Source organism: Akebia trifoliata, chromosome 4 (assembly GCF_017979445.1).
Source record: "Akebia trifoliata isolate Shusen 1 chromosome 4, ASM1797944v1, whole genome shotgun sequence".
Lineage (NCBI taxonomy): Eukaryota > Viridiplantae > Streptophyta > Magnoliopsida > Ranunculales > Lardizabalaceae > Akebia > Akebia trifoliata.
In genome coordinates, this window is record NC_141378.1 from 20,223,731 (window position 1) to 20,243,202 (window position 19,472).

Genomic DNA, 19,472 nt, shown 5'->3' on the forward strand with positions numbered 1-19,472 from the left:
AAAATTCCTTGTCCAAGTGATAGATATCAAATTGTGGACCCACACATCCATAAATTGAGTTAATCCACAATGAAACCACCAAAACCCATCAAATGAGTTTCATAAGCCATTAAACAACTAATCTTAGGCCCTATAATTATAAAAATTGCCCAAACCCATTAAGAAATCTCTATAACTACCTAAATTGAGAAGAGACGTTTTTGACCTTTAGACCAATTTATTAAAATATTTTAAGTTGGGGATATAATTGGAAAGCCACCCTTATCTGATTCTATAAATACTAAAGCCTAGACATTTAGAAGAGGCCTAGATCATTTTCTCCCAAAGAAGAGAAACATATCACTTTCTCCTAAGGAAGAGAAGTAGATCATTTTCTCTATAATAATAAAAAAAACTACATCTCCGAAGAAGAAGAAGAAGCTTACAAGCCCTCCTCCAGAGAAGTAGTAAAGATCTACAATACTTAAAAACCAACATTCACAAAAGATCAAACGCGAAGCCCTTCTTCAAAGACAAAAAATCACATTCTCAACAGATAAAGTGCGAAGCTCAAAGAAAAGAAAATCACACATCATCATCTTCCAATATTCAACTGTTAATCAGATAAGGTCACTTCATCTAGCGAGTGTACACAAAATTGTATTATCATCATTTTCATCAAAGATCAATAAAATCATTTGTCATATTGTTTCACGCTTTCATACGAATAGATCGCAAAATTTGTTGTTGGCAATACATACACAACCAATATATTTCAAACACATGGACGGAGTCTCTATTGAATATAAAGATATATGTTTGGCACCAAACCGATCCAATAACATATAGAAACCCAAATCTTTGATTCAGATTTTTTGAAAGTTACTTTCTTGGTGCCCATTCACACCCTTTTTTTAAAATGAATGGTGGTTACTCCAAACCCAAATAGGAGAGATCTTTAGACTCGAAAATCTCATACCTACAATTTAGTGACTCTAGCTCTGTGCTGACAAACCCCAGCTCCCTGCTAACAAAAATCCAATTCCGTGTTGATTAACTTTCACAAATTCAACATCAAGCCCAATCCAGAGCTTTCTTAATTCAACTTTACCAATTAATATAATTTGACTTAATGAATCATCATGTATCCTCATTATGTAAATAATATAATAATAATCAATCTCTTGTCTACAAAGTGGCTAAATGACCCAAAAAGATGTACTTGCTACCTGATAATCCTCAGTATTTTCTGTGCTCACAACCAACCATGAGCACCTTAGAGCAACCTCAGCAGCTAGTGACAGAAGTAATATCAAATTTCACTTTGAAGTTAGATGTGGTAATGAAGGCATTCGAAAAACATGACAAAATTCTAGATCTGTTAGTGGAAAATCCAAGCATCATTTAAGTTGTTCAACATCAAGCTACTAACTCAAATCAGGCTATGCTGAAACAACGACTACAACAACAATTGCCACTAACACAAAATACCTTACCACCCATGGCTCCCGTCAATTAAGAACCACTAATTCACATTCATTCCAACCAACAGCAACATGAGGTCATTGAAGAGGAAGAATGTGAACTTAAAGCAGTCGAAGTAAGAAGTACTACAAAAGAAAAACTAACCAACAAGCTTGAGACAGTCAAAGAGGAAATCAGAAAAATAAAAGGAAATGATACTACAAACAGAATGAGGTTTAAAGATCTTTGCCTATACTTAAATACGCCATTACTGTCAAAGTTCAAGTGCCCTAATTTTGAGAAGTATAATGGCATCAAATGCCCTTTGTCTCACTTGAAGTTCTATTGTGGATCTATGTGCCAATTTGGAGATGACGATAGATTGTTAATCTAATTCTTTTAGAAAAGCTTAACGTAAACGACCCTTTCATGATTCTCTCAATTGAATCACTCTCGAATTAAGAACTGGCAAGATCTGGCTATCATATATTAAGAAGAGTACATATTCAATATCGACATAGGGATTGGATATGAATGATATGGCTAAGATGACTCGAAAACTAAAAGAAAACATGAAGGAGTATGTCCAAAAGTGACGGGAATCGACCTCTAAAGTAAAACTACCGATGATTGAATAAGATATGAAAACTATATTTATCTCAACTCTGGGTCATTCATTATACACACATTTGGTAGGTCACACAACTACAAGCTTCCTATCATTGGTCCAAGTAGCGGATCGAGTTGAAGACATTCGATTAGGTATAATCTACAACTTGTCTAGTCTAGGGGCATCAATAGGTGGGTCTACCCAAATAAAACCGATAATTTTGTATAAGAAAAATGAGGAAACACAAGTTAACAATCTATAACTTGTATACATTTCTTCATCTCAACACTAGATGTGAACTAGAGGCCACTAACACCTCAGGTCCCCTTTAGGGTAAACATACCTTAAGCAACACCTATTCCGCAAGTACCTCAATTCGATCAGGACCCAGAGTTTGGTCATAACCTACAGTTTTTTGAGAACCATCAAATTGAGTAGCGTAAACACAACATGATCCCTCGAATCTTCACTCATCTATCGATAACACTATCAGAAGTACTCCCAGTACTACTAAGGAGAGAATATCTCACCAAAAGGTAATCAAACCCAAAGACGAGAAAGGGACCAGGATACAACCCTAATCAATTTTGTGAATTTCATATGGGTGTATCAGGGCATGCCACCGACCAATGTTGGCAACTTAAGCACCAAGTCCAAAATCTGATCAACAGATAAACAATCATCCTAAAAGGTTCGGCAGCCCAAACGCCTCAACAGAACATCAATCAAAACTCATTACCAGTATACAATAGGAGAGACAATGGGCCTACAAGTAATGCCACAAAGAGAGATAAATTTAATTTCACCCTTCAGCTCTAATAACACCTATTGGCTCAAAGGTTAGAGTCAATTTGAGGAAGGAGTCAGCATCCTCAAGCATAAATATTTTACCTTAAGATACAACTAACCCATTACTATCCCAAGTTTTGTAACTCCCAATCAGAATAGTCGGTATTACTATTCATTCCAACTCCCAAATCTTGAATCCTTTACGACCACCCCACATCATACCTTACACATTACCAACTTCAAGTTTCTTTTTTCCTTTTGACCATCCCTTGTCATACCCTATACCACACTAACCTCTCAAAACTCAAATTTTTTCTTCTGACCACCTCTCGTCCTACCCTACATTAGCCCACATACCCCTCATCCTGCTACACCAATTACCAAACCCAGTCCACCACCTATTATCCTTCATCTAAAACTAGAACCTCAACCCATGACCATGATATCCCCTAAAACTTTTTTGTATCACTCAAAACAAATCGTTTCATTGAGTTATGAGATGATGATCGTCACATCAACAGGGATTGAGAAGTCAAAAGAGGATATGATTACAAATATTGGTCATATGACTAGATCATAGAGGTGCTACAAAGTGCTAGAAAATGAGTAGAAGAAGTAGATAGAAGATGATGAAAAAAAAAAGAAAAACTTGTGGAAGATAAATGGATACCGCAGAGGGAGTAAAAAAGAATAAGAGTATGGTAACCGACAATGAAGTGACTGATCTCCTCAAATTCATTCAAAAAACGAGTATAAAAAAATGGAGTTGTTGAACAAAATACCAGCTCAAATCAGCATCTTCGACCTACTGCTAAATTTTGAACAACATTGGGACGTGCTACTTAAAATCTTCAGTGGTGCATATGTACCTAAGACTACCTTATCGGAAGAGTTGGAGAAAATGATGGAATGGATTATGACCCTTAATTCGATAATCTTCATAGAAGATAAATTCATCAACGGAAGATGTGGTCACATTGAGCCATTATACATCGTAGTAATATGTAAAGGCATGATGGTAGCAAGGGTGTTGATTGACAATAGTTTAACTTTAAATGTATATCCTCTGCAAATCTTGTACAAACTAAATGTAGATTTGTCTAACATCAGGCAAACTAAGAGGACTGTTAGAGCTTTTGACAATAAGAAAACTGAGTCGCTAAGGGAATTGGATATTTATGTCACCATCAAATCATGCACCTTCGAAGTGCCACTCAAAATCTGCATTCAATCTCCTTATAAAAAAAACCCTAGATTCATGTCGTAGAGGCAGTCCTTTTTTTTCTTGCATCAGCGGTACAAATTCATTATGGGTAGATGGTGATCTTTATCTTTGTTGAGAATCTCATACTAACTGATCGATCACCAAATGTACCTTATATCGATGTAGAAATGATTGGGGATAAAGAGGGGTATCATGTCTTTCAGTTCACATTCGTCAAATCATATCCCAAAAGAAAAAGAAAAAGATAAGGGCAGAGCTGTCAAAAGCAAATTTGATGATCGAGCGAGTAATGAAGAATGTGATGTATCGTCCGAAGCAAGGGCTGGGACCTAGAGGAAAAGATAAGGCCACTCTGATTAATACCCCAAAACATACTCCTTACTTTGGCCTCGAATTCAAGCTTACAAAGAAGACATCTTTGACATGAATGATAAAAAGATAGAGCTTCGATTCATACGAAGACAAAATCGAAAGTCTAATATATGGAATTTGGGTAACGTACCCTATGTTAGCATCAACTTCCCACAATCTTTGAAAAGACCAAATGATCTGTCAAAGCAATCATCGGCAAACTACACAAGAGAACCAAATGTTGTAAGTATCAAGCATATTTAAGTACAAGAATACTAATTTGTTGAGTCCCCACCCCTTCTATGGTGGGTATGGATATCTTATTCAAAGAGGATTTTGAAGGAGCCAAGAAGAAGAAGAAAGAGAATCCACCGAAATGAAAATCGGAGTATGCAAAGAAGAAGAATCACTATTTCCCTTCAAGATTGATTAAGGATCTATTATAATTCCACCCACCCTTCAAATATCTATACCTGGATGACGACAATTAGTTGCAAGTGATGGTCATATTTGAACTATCAAAAGAGCCACTTTCCTGACCTATCTACCCTGTAGAGGAGGGGAAAGTCCTTAAGAATTGAAAGGAATACCCAATCACTTATGAGATCACGATGGGATCCAGAATCTCACTTGTTTGAGGACCATAATGAGCCCTCGTCCTTGGAACAAAGTTGTTTTGAAGGCTCACTTTCATTACTAATGAATTTGTGTGATTTTTTTATCTTGATTTAGAAATTCAGATAGTTCACAAAATTCAAAAAAAAAAAAAAAAAAACTTTCAAAAGCTAAAAGAATAAAAAATCTCTCAAAATCCAAAAAAATAATTTTTTTTTTACAAAATTCAAAAAATCAAATTTTCTCGACATATCAAGACGTTCGATTACTTTAGACTCTTAGTGATCACTGACTAGTTATCTTCGTTTATGCCTATCAAACGTGCATGTGCTTCCCATTATACATTTTCACTCATGTACAACTACCTTTACATTACATGTTACTGAAAAAGATAAAAATGAATAAACCCGAATTCCAGTTGTGATGCCATTATCATACACATCCCATACTACGTATGAGTTTTGTTGTCCCTACCATACATCCCAAGATGATATGATGGATTATCCCTTTAGGCATTCGCAAAATCTTTAACAGTTCACAAAATATATACATATATATCATTTTTCTTTGACAACAAGTAAAAAATTAATATCATAATGTTGAGAATAGATATCCAATTTCCTACCATACAACTATGCCCATTTGGGCTAAATTAAATAACAATACAGTATGGTGCATTCTTGTACAAATTTAAACAACGTATCGTGCTAACAAAAAGTAAATAAACATGCAAATCAGCTTGTGAACAAAAAGTAAATTAACCCTCAATATCCGTTCATCAACCCACACATCACAATAATGTAAAATTTAGATATCACCCATCGAGTGTGATTCTAACATTTTACCGTTTCCTCTATCTTTTTTTTTTCTAATATTAATACTTTTTCGATATTTATCAAATCAATATAAATTCATTTAATATCAAATCATTTTTCAAATTTTAAAATTCATTTTAATTGAAAAATTACAAAATTTGGATCAAAACGGGGTCTTGGTAGTGACATGTGACCGAACTAAAGAAAATAATCTAGTGAAATGTCCCACCCACATATAAATTGTTATAAAATACAATTAAACACATATATTTCTTATGAATTTGAAATAAACTAAAAAAATCCTATGTTTCAAATTAAAATCATAAATTTGATAAAATCTTAAATGTATTTTTTAAATCTATGATTGCTAGTAAGAATCATAAGTCCCTACATATCGTTGGTCATTAGAAACAAAGAACGTGTGCGAAAATTGAGACAAATCAGATTTGGATATGATAAATTTTTTAAACGAACTTGGTAATTTCGAAGATCTCGACAATGACGTCATTTTTCCCTTATTCGATGAAGGACAGTATAGACTCTAAGTCGATGAAATTTTAGGTTGAAAGGGACGAAACTTACTTTATGATCTTGTTGATTTTTGATGACAAATAGAGAAGCAGAAGAGAGAGAGAGAGAGAGAGAGAAAGAGAAAATAATGACGTGGATTTGTAATGTTCAATGACGCGGACAACGTTCACTTCTTTGTCAACGATCAATAGAGTCTCGATTGCAATGAAATTGTGACTCAAAGACGTTGAAAAACCAATATTTTTTTAAGTCATATACTTGTTGGTTTTTGGACTTTTGGAAAAGACAATGAATATAAAAAAAAATAGAAATTCTTTATATAAAGAAATATCGGGACAAAATCAGTATTTTCATACTTATTTCCATTTTTATGATAATTCGACTTTCTTGGCTTAAAAATCGATGAGTGAATACTCTATTTTTCATAATTTTTTGTTATGAACCTAATGATGCGATCATATTCTTCCAATTCTCACTCTAACCAAATTCATTTTTTTGGCTTCGTTAAAATCGATGATTTGCTTGTTTTTTCTGTTTAAACTCGAATTTGAACATGCTTACAGGCTAAAATATGTTTTTCGACCATTTTGAATCCAACAATGAAGTCAAATTTCATTAAAAGTTTACTTTAAGTTTAACTTCTAGAATTTTCTCAAAATTTCTACTATTTGATTTTTCCTCAAGATATGATTAAAAACTCAGGGTATTATAAGAACTACGATGTTCTTCCAAGCTTTTTATAGCCGATCACATAATTGTCACAAGGAAGAAAAATGGGAAAAAGACCCAACCAGCCCACCAAAATCTCCGTGAGTTACCATGCCTTGTTTTTCTCCAAACTGCCTTAACACACAAAGAGAGATGTAGTAAGCAACCCTCATCAAATTGATCAATATGGCAAAACAACTATGCGAAAAAAAGGACAGGGGAAATCGAAGGCTGAAAGATACCTACCCAATGCACCTCTTCATCAAGCAAAGCCTGTAAACCTTTGAACTAACCTAATTCGCCACCAAAATGGATGGGGACTTCTCTTTTATTCATCAAAACTACTAAATATGCATGAACATTAAAAGGGTGACTAATGGTCGCGATCGAAACCAAGTGATCAAATAATCAAAGCTGCACCAAAAGGGAAGTCAATTCAACATTAATCCGAACCATAATGCTTCAAAATTTAAAACAAATAAAAACCTTACCTGCAAAAAAAAAATAAAAAAATAAAAAGATAAAAAAAATGGCATTTTTACAAAAGTTGAATTCAAATTACCTAAAACTCATTGAAAAAATCCAATTTTAAAAAAAATCACCAAACTATCACAAATTCAAGACTTCAAACGACCTCCATGTCACGAGGTCGAGGAATTCAAAAGGCTAACCCTGTTTGACCCTGTGCTTGAGTGGCCACTTCTTTTCATCAAATTCGTCGATCAACTCGATGTTTTCAAAACTGGTTTGAACAAAATTCCCGGGCTCATACATATAAGGGTTTCATCTATTCTTTGCACGTAATTCCTGTAAAGAGGGGCAGTTGTAAACACTCAAATTTGAACGAGCCCTTAATGTAAAATGCCCAAAAATTCATGGAATTGAAATGGACCTCAAAGTCCAAACCCTCCAAAAACTTGTGTTATCCTTTAACCTTGTTCATGGGTTAGGAACCTTACTTCTCTACCCCCACCACCCTACTTTTCAACCCAACCCAATCCTACCCTAATCAAATCCAACCCACTACCAAGCCCCCATTAGACTCAAAGCCCAAGTCTCAACTCAATAATCACAACCAATCACCAAGATCATCATAAAGGGACACATGTCGTCATTTTTTTCCAAATTTCCATCACAAGCCATCCCACACCCCCAACACCTTTTGGACACATGGTACCACATCTTCCACCCTTCCAAAAAAACCTACAATTACTCCCTTACACCGTCATTCTTCTAACCAAATCCCGTTCCATTCAACTCACCTAACACTTAATCAATAACCACTTCTTTACACCCCCATTCTTCTAATCAAAACCCACTCCACATAACTCACTTAACACTCATCCCAAATAGGTTGAAAAATTCAATCTATTTGGATCATAAATAACCCATTAGTCCCCTTTCACAAATACCCTTCCACCATCTTTAAATTACACACATCCTATTCATAAACCTCACACAATTTTACCTTTTTCACTATTTCACCCCATTCTACCCCTAAAAATTACTTACAAAATCTTATAAAACTCCCCTCCTTCTCAACACTATACCCCCAAGAAAAAGATATTTGAACAACCTTAAGACTTAAATTCCCTTACTGAGTCTCAACTCTTAACTTTTTCCTCTTTTTCACAATCACCGTACTCACATCCACCAAAATTAAAATCAAAGCTCATCAAGTGGAAATCAAAAAGAAAGATTAAAGAAGAAGAAGAAGGTAGGATGTGGACAAAAAGAAAGAAAATTAATTCTCCCTTTTCTCCACCTCTTTTAATCCCCTCATCCCTTTTTTTTGTTTTTATTTTTATCTTTTTACTAGAATAACCCCAAGATGTAATGGATACCTTCCTTTACCTCTTGTAGATTGGACTTCGGTTTGATCGAAATGGTAAGGATTGAAAAATTATTTTTAAAATATTTTTTAAAAAATCCCTACACTAGTGCACATACTAAAAAAGGTTTTGAGACTAAGACATTGGGCCTTTTCCTTATGAAAATGGACCATTGACCAAAATGTGTACATTTATCAAGTTTGGCAAAGGTATGAACCATAGAAGGGCCCTTTCCTCAATAAGAAAATCCTTAATGATTCAAACTAAAATCAAAATCCCTTACACTCAAGGGTACAAATTAGATTTTTTTGACTTTTTATTTATTTTCTAAAATTGACTGAATCCAAGGTTACCACCAATAGTAAAGGGAGTAAGGTGCATAACACCTTTCTTATTCCCTAATATGGACCCCCTTACATAGATCTAGGGTAGACCAATGAACCCTATTCGTACGAGAGTCACTAACAAAAAAAAAATTTTTTTTTTGAAAATTACTATCTAGGTGCCCATTCATACCATTTTCTAAAAAGGAATGGTGATGACTCCAAATCCAAGTATGAGAGATCTTCAAACTCGAAAATATCATGCCTACAAGGGTGATATTTTTATCATTTTCATATACAAGTAAATGTTATGTTGAGATGCATTTTAGTGAATTCATATGCCTGTTATTGAAAGGATTATTGAGGGTTATTTAATTTATTATTTAAAAGTTTCTTTGATGAGGGGTATTTTTTGTAGTTTCAGGATACAATTGAACATATCTTCGAGCAGGGATATTTTCATAAATTTATGTGAATATTTTGGTACCAAGTAGTTTATAATTTTCTTAATATGTGGTATTTTAGTAACTTTGGCATGTGTAGGTTGGACTCAAATAATTTTGCAAATCATTTGCAGTATTTTCTGTGTCGTAAATCATTTGCAGAAATTTCTTAAGAATTTTAGTGATCCATGCAAATTTTTTTGCAATACATATCCTTTTCTTTGTGTAACCAAGCACTAGTAAAATGGATTTTAGAAAATTATTTGCAAATAAAGCATACCAAACAAGGCCTAAATTGTAAAATATTTTCTTTGAAAATCATTTGCTAATGCAAATGATTTGTGATTTGTAATGTACCAAGCAGGGCTAAGGATGTACTTAATTGCAATGTAAAATGGGTAGGATAATGGTTTTCCTTAAAAAATAAAATTTAATGTGTTTCATTATGTATTTTCTTTGGAATTCAAATTCTAGTCCAATGTGATTTTTTCCTTTAGAGTAGGGCTTAAAATAGGGTGGGTTCGGGTCGAATTTGAGTATATACATATCCATATCTAAAAAAATTTATCCATATCCAAATCAGAGTCGGATCCTATTAGCTAAAACCATATCCAACTTGAAAAAATTACTTAATTCAAGTTGGTCAGTGTAGACACCCCATTTTCGCACTTGCCTAATTAATCAACTCGTCAACCCCATCGTGACGATTCCCAATGATGGATGTTTATTCCAATGCTTTATTTGTTAACAGATATGTTTCAAAAATTCAGATAAGATATCTCAAACTAACAAAACTATAGAAACCACGCTACGTTAGGAAAATATAATCCCAGAAGCATTGAAATCATCATTTCACAGACAAAAAGAAAATTTACGATAAAAATCACTAAAAAATGACCAAATTACCAAAATACCCCTAACATCAAAATATCCCTAGAGCCCACAGTACGCTTAAGAAAATCCTTTCAAATACATAAAATAATAAATTAAAACCAAATAAATCATTTCGTTAATTTTCATCAAATTCGATAAAATTACGAAAATGCCCCCTCAGAAGGGTTGACAATCATTTCATGTCAAAAAAATTTATAAGTGACATAAACAAATAATCTCATTGAATTCCTTATGAAAAATTGATTCCAAAATATCCCGGAACATCGAAAATCTACTTGAAACGTAAAAGTTCTCTTCGGGGGTAAAATGGTAATTTTTTAATTTTTAAAATTTTTAATTTTAAAATTAATAAATAAAATATTAATTAACGTAAAGTAAAATCTTAATAAAATTAATTTAAAAATCTAAACCAAGTCAATCTCATAAGACTTAAGTCAAAACCATGATCTAAAAAAATCAAGTCAATCTCATAAGACTTAAATCAAAACCCTAATTAAAATCCTAACCAAGTCAATCTCATAAGACTTAAGTCAATCCTAATTAAAATCCTAACCAAGTCAATCTCATAAGACTTAAGTCAAAATCCTAATTAAAACCCTAACCAAGTCAATCTTATAAGACTTAAGTCAAAATCCTAATTAAAATCATAATCTAAAAAGACCAAGTCAATCTCATAAGACTAAAGTCAAAACCCTAAAAAAAACCTAATAAAACACTTACTCTACCCAAAAAACTCTATAAATAGAGAACATCCACAATTAATTTCGTTGGTCAAAGAAAATCCTAGAAAAAATAGGTCAAAAAGCCCTCATATCCTTCCCAAAACCCTGGTTTTGAAGTCCTAACTCCTTACCTATCATCCAAACCCTAACTTTTATATAAAAAAAAGACTCTCAAAACTCTCCAAAAATCACCTAGAAACCCATCACAAAATTAAGAAAAACTCAGATCTAAGGACGAGATATTTCATTTTGGAGATCCAAAATAGATCCGGTGATAGAACAAAGCGAGGAGAATTTATATGAGAAGCTGTTCTACCATATCTGAGGGAACAAGTCGTTGCGATTGTCACAGGTATAATCTCTTTGTCTTTTTTATTTATTTTAGGTCTTTAGCAATGTAATATTCTTGGAAATTAGTAGAGACCGGCATTTGCCATGCAGGGTTGGTGCCTAACACCTTCCAACCCCGTAACGTGATCCCCGGACTTAGTTTCTTTTTGTAAATTAGTTATTTTTATCCATCTTGAGTCAATATTCGGTTCATAAACCGTAATAACTAAGTGGCGACTCCCAAATCTTAAAGTCAAAAACGGATCCGCACACCCCACAGATCGAGGGTACTTTCAATCAGGTTGAGATAATTTTGGTTCGTTAGTTTTTTTTTTTTTTTTTGCTATATTATTATATATATTTTTTATTATAATTTTTTTATTTTATAAGAATTCATGTTATATTAAAGTAGTAAAAGAGAGATATCTTAAAAAATATAAAAATATAATTTTCAAAGTAATATCATTCGGATCTAGGGATGGATCCAAATTTGACCTGGATCTGTATTTGATCTGGATCCGACTCGGGTCAAGGGATATCAACCCATATTCGACTTGTTTTTAATTCAGATATACTCCAAGGAACCAAACCCACTAAATTTGAATTCGGATTGCTCGAATTCTGGATAAAATTTGACCCATTTTATGCTTGTCTGTAGGAAGGAAAATGAATTCCCACCCACCCATAGGAAAATAATTTTTCCACATCCCAATGTTATTCTTGATGATTATTCTGCACAAAAAACTAACAATCATAGTTTTAAAACTCAATTTGACTTGGATCTCCATAGAGTGGAGGCAAGTATAACTCGAATCAACTCAAATGAGAAAATTATATATATATATATATATATATATATATATATATATATATATATATATATATATTATAATTATGAATATTTAAATATGGGTCCGATTAGTTGCACGACACTTGTTACCAATTGCACACTATCACTTAAAAATTTTCCCTACGCTCCATTTGTATGATTGCACTTCAAAGAATTTTTTTTTAAAGGGTTGCTTTCATTTTCTTCTTTTTCCTCAACCATTATCACAAAAAGTATTATTTATTCAATTGTTTTTGCAAGAATAGATTTAGCCCTTTCTAATAAGGTTCGTGAAAAATTCTTATTGAAGAAAATCATTTTAACTTAATCAATTAACCAATAAATAATGATGACTCAATAAAATCATCTATTTATTTTAAAGAAAAGAAATGATGTGTGAGTAGTTATAATGGTAATGTATTCTTTTCTATGTTCATCTTCATTGCAAGAGAGAAAGAAAAGAATAGGCAAATAGTCCAACCCGTACGAGCTTCTGGGTCTAGCTGCGTTCAAGGGTCGAGGTCCAAATGTAGGCTTTTATTAAGGTATCATAATGAAGTACAACTTGTATGTTAAAATATATATATTGGGATGCAACCAGTTACTAGTGATGTGCAGCAAGTTGGTCCCTTAAAAAATAATTTTTACTATCTTAAAATAAATAGGAAATAATAATTTTTGTTCTCCTCAAAGATATTATATTTTTTGAATAACTCGAATATGTGATCAAATGGTAGAAAATGAATTTCCACAATATTCATTTTTCCATAAATTTTTTTTTTGAGCAATCCAAATTCCTTTCAATAATTGAATTCCCTACCATCAAACATACCCTAATTCTCGAGGTTTTTAGTGATTTGCGATCCTAACTTGTTCAAGCCTCATCTCTTATAAATTGGGAGTTTACCCTCAAAAGTTGCCACATTAACAAAAAGTATATTTTCATGTCCAAAATGACTTTTACACTTATCTGACACTAAACATGTTATTGTTGTCCTTTACAAGCGTAATTATTACAGTTATTCATAATATAATATATTTCTCTTACCTCTTCGTTATTTTCATTAAAGGTTTCATCAGAATAGTTGAAGAAGATGAAGAAGAAAACTTCAGACGGAGAAGAGGTTTCATAAGAAGATTAAAAACACAGATAAGAAGATTTCAAATGGATAAAAAGATATAATTGAAAAATGGGAAAGTGCCTTTGTAACAAAGTGTATTACCTTTGTATCGGAGCATAATTTATTTGTAACACGACACATTATCTAATGATATCAAACTTTATAAAGGTGTCATGGGTACATCGTTGTGGTATGTTGAATTCCTTACCATCAAGCATACCCTAATTCTCTAGGGTTTTAGTGATTTGAGATCCTAACTTGTTCAAGCCTCATCTCTTATGAATTGAGAGTTTACCCTCAAAAGTTGCAACATTAACAAAAAGTATATTTTCATGTCTAAAATGGCTTTTACCCTGATTTGACACTAAACATGCTACTGTTGTCCTTTACAAGTATAATTATTACACTTATTCATAATATAATATATTTCTCTTATCTCTTTGTCATTTTCGTTAAAGGTTTCATCAGAATAGTTGAAGAAGATGAAGAAGAAGACTTTGGATGGAGAAGAGGTTTCATAAGAAGATTAAAAACACATATAAGAAGATTTCAAACGAATAAGAAGATGTAATTGAAAAATGGGAAAGCGCCTTTGTAACAAAGTGTATTACCTTTGTATCAGAGCATAATTTATTTGTAACATGACACATTATCTAATGATATCTGACAAAATAAGAATTAAGAAAGCTGTGTTTTTTTGTTATTCTATTTCTGTGTCAAGAGGCTACAATATATACACATATATAAGATCAAACCATGATCTGAATAGCAAGGAAAGAAAATAAAAATTCAACTAATTCCCTTGAATAAAGGGATTACAAATTCTTAAATATAAACAGTAAAGATTATTTCCAAAATTATATTTAATCAAATCTCAACAAATCTTAACAATATCAAATTTTATAAAGGCATCATGTGTACATCATCATGCCATGTTGAGTCATCACACATCTTTTGATATGCGAAATAGTTTCCTTTGGAGGTGTAATTATTATACTTTTTAATAATATAATATATTTTCTCACTTCACCGTCATTTTCGCTGAAGCTTTTATCGAAATAATTAAAGAAGATGAAGATTTCAGATAAATAAGAAGAAGATTTTAAACGAAGAAGAGGTTTCAGAAGAAGATTGAAAACATAATTACAAAAAAAAAAAAAAGATTTCAAACGGAGAAGAAGATGTAATTGAAAAATGGGTAAGCACCTTGGTAACGAAGTTTATTACCTTTGTATCGTAACGTAATTTATTTGTAACGCAACACATTATCTAATGATATCCGACTTTATAAATCTGTTATGTGTATATTGTCGTGCCATGTTGAGATGTCATGTGTATTATAACCCTATTAATTTCTCTATTTTTTTTTTTTTATAGATTTTTTTTACTATGAAGAAAATGAGACAAATGAATGTAAGTATGGAGATTTGAGCTAATACCAAAATTTCATTACATAAAAATGAAGCTTCTTTACTTAATAATGGAGTTTTGTTCTTGTTAATCATGTAAAAATGGAGGGACGAACAATATACCAATAGCTTGAAGGTGTAAAAATGAAGGAGGGAGCAAAATACCTACAAGTAAAGTTTTATCGAGAAGAGAAGGAAGATGCATGTAAAAATGACAATGTAAACTTCAATGAGAAGTTTTGTGTAAAATTATCCGCACTATTTATTACGTACTAGATTTCAGATCTAGGTAACAACTCCAAAGATAAACCTGACAAGATTGAGCGATATTTCGATCTTTTGATAAAATATAAGGGTAAAATGCCATTTCATAATGGATGAGACTTGAACTCCAAACTTGTGAAAGCAAAAGTCCCAATAAATCACCCCATTCTCTTCCCATTTCAGCCTTTCTTTTAGTCTCATATTGGACGTCATGTACCTTTATAAAAGCCCAATAAATACTGCATTTTCAAGGATGTATTTTAAATTTTAAAGAAAATATAGTGGTGTGAAATCAATTTAAAACGCCACGTGTCTTGCAACGAAGAGGCCTTCTTCACACGGACTCGGATTCATCTACTTTCTATTTCGTAACCAAACAGGTTGCATTTGAAGCAGCGGAACAGGCCCCCAAAACTCTCCTTTTATACCAAAAGTATAGATAGAAGGTAAATGGAGTGACTTTAGTGGGACACAACGTGGTAGTGTGGCGACTGTAGATGCATTTTGTCCGAGATACGAGTAAAATGAATCTACCGACATGGGCTTCACCACGTCAAGGTGTCCTTCGTGTGTCCCGCTGAGGTCACCTTACCACGACCATGGAAGCGAGAAATTATCTAGTACTTCGCGACAGTAAATAAAAAGAACACAAACGTTCAACACATCCACGAATCGACCACCATAATTCTTTACTCTAAAGCCTAAAACAAGAGAGAAAACGTAAACAAAGGTTCTCAGAGGCCAGATTACCATAAGAAGCCATATTCAAAACCACTGGTTTTCCCAAAACCGCCAAAAACAGTGGTCAAGTGATTTTACAAAAACCACCCAAAAACCCTAACAATGTCTTCATCGTAGTAAAATCTTCTCTAATTGAAGAAAAAATGCCTCTCTATCCAGAGCACTCTGCTTCAAACCTTTACTGTGGAGAAGACGCTGGTAGCGTGGTCTCTTGGGATGAAGACACGTGGATCTTCAATCCATTTCCAATCATCAACGAAGATGATGATCGTTGGATTTCCAGACTCGTTGATTCAGAGCTCCATTACTTCCCCCAATCTGATTATCTCCAACGCTTACGCGACCGTTCGATTGATCCCATTGCCCGTCAAGACGCCGTTAACTGGATGTTAAAAGTATTTATTTATTAATTATTTCTTTTATTAAATTTAATATTATTTATTTTAGGGTACTCTGTGATTCGCTGCTACGCAGGTGCATGCTTACTTTGGCTTTAAACCAGTAACGGCATCTCTCTCCGTTAACTATTTCGACCGTTTCCTCTCCTCTCATACACTCCCGGTACGATATCTGACGTTTCAGTGAAACTTCATTTTTTCCGTTAACTGAATCTGACACATCTGTTTTGCTATTCTCTTGTTGTGATGGACAGCAATCGAATGGTTGGCCTTTACAGCTGTTATCGGTTACGTGTTTGTCTCTAGCAGCGAAAATTGAGGAACGAAACGTTCCTCTTCTGTTAGATTTACAGATATTGGAATCCAGATTCGTGTTTGAACCCAGAACGATTCGACGGATGGAGCTCTTGGTCTTGAGCAATCTCCAATGGCGAATGAACTCTGTAACGCCTTTCGATTTCCTCGATTATTTCGTCGCAAAGATTCCTTGTTTCGATTCTCGTTACGTCCCTTTGAATCGTGTTTCGTCGCGTGTGTCAGATCTCATTCTCAGAACCAGTCAAGGTAACCAAACTTCCTCTCTTTTATTAAAAAAATAATAATAATAATTTCTAGATCCTTTTCTGTAAATTAAGGTATTTATGAGGTCCTTTTTCGTAATTATCAGTAATTGATTTCTTGGGTTACTCGCCGTCGACGATAGCAGCGGCAGCTGTGCTATTCATTGCCGGCGAAAATGTCATGTTTCCGGCAGGAGATGATCAGAAAATGGATGCTTTTTACGAGAGAGTGAACAAAGTAATTTCTCGCCGATATGTTTTGTAAATTATCGATTTTGTTATTTTCTCATGAGAAATTAGAACTACTGAAATTTTGGACAGGAAATGGTGAGAAGCTGTCACCAACTAATGGTGCAGTACCTGACTGACGCGTGTCCTAGGGCTGCTCGCCTTAGACACGTGAGATTGGAGTCGGCTCCACCCCAGAGCCCAGTTGGCGTTCTTGATGCGGCTGCGTGCGGAAGCTGTGACACTCAAAAGTCAGGTTCTGATAATCCGGAGCCTAACGAAGCCGAGCCTCCGAACAAGCGCCGAAAATCGGCTCCATCAGACGTACACCAATTATAGATAAGATCTTATTTTCCTTTTTGAAAAAAAGAACCCTTTTTTTGCACGGTAAGATGACGGTCAGGATCTGAGGAAGTGAGGAGAAAGAAAAAATTTTGTTGGTATTTATTTATATAAAATTATATATATATATATTTAATGGCTCGTTCAAGCAGCTTAGCTATAATATAATATATACTTCACCTTTACATTGTCCGAGGGTATTTTCGGAAATAAAAATGAGATTAACAGCGCATCTTTTATGGTTCCCCATGATGCTTCAATTATTCCCAATGTATCTATTTCAATCATCTCTGCATGGAAACCGTATAACTTATGATTATAAATTACGTTTTCAATATGACTAAAATACCCCCTTGCAATATGCACGTTCTCCAAGTCAATTTTCGAATAATAAAGTAGAAGGGTATCTTTGTCATTAAGAGATTAGTGGAGGTTATTGTTGGAATCTTTTTATTGTTTTCGTATAGAGTACGGTGGTCCCCACGTCTGAACGCTTTGTCGTACGCCACGTATCAATCCGACAAAAGTACGTCTGTGGGTCCCACTATAATGTGTTCCGTAGAGATCTAACAAGATCTCGTTAAAGGCAATTTGATTTTGACGTGATATTTTCCACTGATTTAACTTTAGTGTATCTAACTTCGATATTAATATTCCGATTATACCCTTTCATTCTTTAACTATATTAGGGATATTATTGTAGTTTCACCTAGTGTTTGTCGACTGTGGAGTATGTACCTTGATTTGTTATAGTTTTATTTGGTCAGATTAGTGTATTTATTGGATAACGGAAAGATTGTGTCTGTGAGATAAAAAAAAGAAGAAGGGACTCCCAACCGTTGAAACGGGATGACGTGCGCGTGACGTTGTTTGTTAGTATTTGAATTTTCCCACCACGTGGCGCCATAATAAAATTGGGGTGCTTGCCAGCTTGCCAAGATCCTAACCGTACACGTGTAAATATATTGAGCCAAAAAAAGGAAAACACTAGATCACATCACGCAAATTTCTTGTAAGAAACAAGAGGAAAACACTCATTGCTGTCCCCATTGGTCCATCACTCCAACTACAAATGTTTTTCCCTTGTAAACCTTATTTTTATTTCGTTCTTCCTTTCTTTGTAATTTTTAATGCCACACCAATTTTTTCTATTAGCACCAACTGTAAATGAAACATATGGAATAGGACTATTGTTTTAAAAATCACTCATTTTTTTAGAGTGAAATGATTCATTGAGTCATGTTGATATCGTTTGTAAATTCTATGTGATTATCGAGATGTTTTTTAGCTTTAATTATTCAGCTTTTTGATTCATTGATTTGTGAAAGATTATCTGGTTCACGATATTGAGATTACTCATCCATTCATTAGTGAGATGAGACATGATTCTAAGATTAAAAACCATAATTAGGTTAATCAGACTTTGTTTTTAATCGTCACTTTTTATTTTTTATTATGTTTCACAATTTAAAATCCAAAAAATGCTTTGGTAGAGACAATTAGTAAGGTCTTTGAGCATTGATGTGCTTGTTATTTACTTGATGGTATATGTATAACCTCATTGATAGATTGTATAGGCGTGTTTTTTTTTTTTTAAAGAATTATTACATTAATACAAATAATATTTAAATTAGTTAAATATATATATATATAATAAAACACAATTGTAGACACCATTCTAACTACAGTGAAGTGGAGTTATCTACACTCCACACTACTCTCATCTCCTCCTCATCCCTTCAACTTTATAATCTTTCATTTTCTTACCTTTCCCTTTTTTAATAATACCTTTTCAATATTACGATCTATCTTCTTTTAGCCCATTTTTCAATATTAACCTTTGAACGTATTATCTTCCTCCTTTATTCTTTAACCCCAAAGTGGATACATGTGCCTTCTTACCCAATTTATTAATAATGACTCAAACGTTATTAGTTTTCCTCTTTTAT

At 33.5% G+C, this 19,472-nt stretch overlaps 1 protein-coding gene across 1 annotated transcript; it reads left to right on the forward strand.

Annotated features, from left to right (window-relative positions):
• Nucleotides 1–16,009: 16,009 nt before the first annotated feature.
• Nucleotides 16,010–18,706, forward strand: LOC147404390 (cyclin-D2-1-like). The gene is made up of 5 exons (XM_086440323.1): nucleotides 16,010–16,390; nucleotides 16,470–16,556; nucleotides 16,648–16,957; nucleotides 17,061–17,191; nucleotides 17,275–18,706. The coding sequence occupies exons 1-5, from the start codon at nucleotides 16,139–16,141 to the stop codon at nucleotides 17,518–17,520; spliced, it is 1,026 nt and encodes a 341-aa protein (XP_086296449.1). The 5' UTR covers nucleotides 16,010–16,138; the 3' UTR covers nucleotides 17,521–18,706.
• The last annotated feature ends 766 nt before the right edge of the window (nucleotides 18,707–19,472 follow it).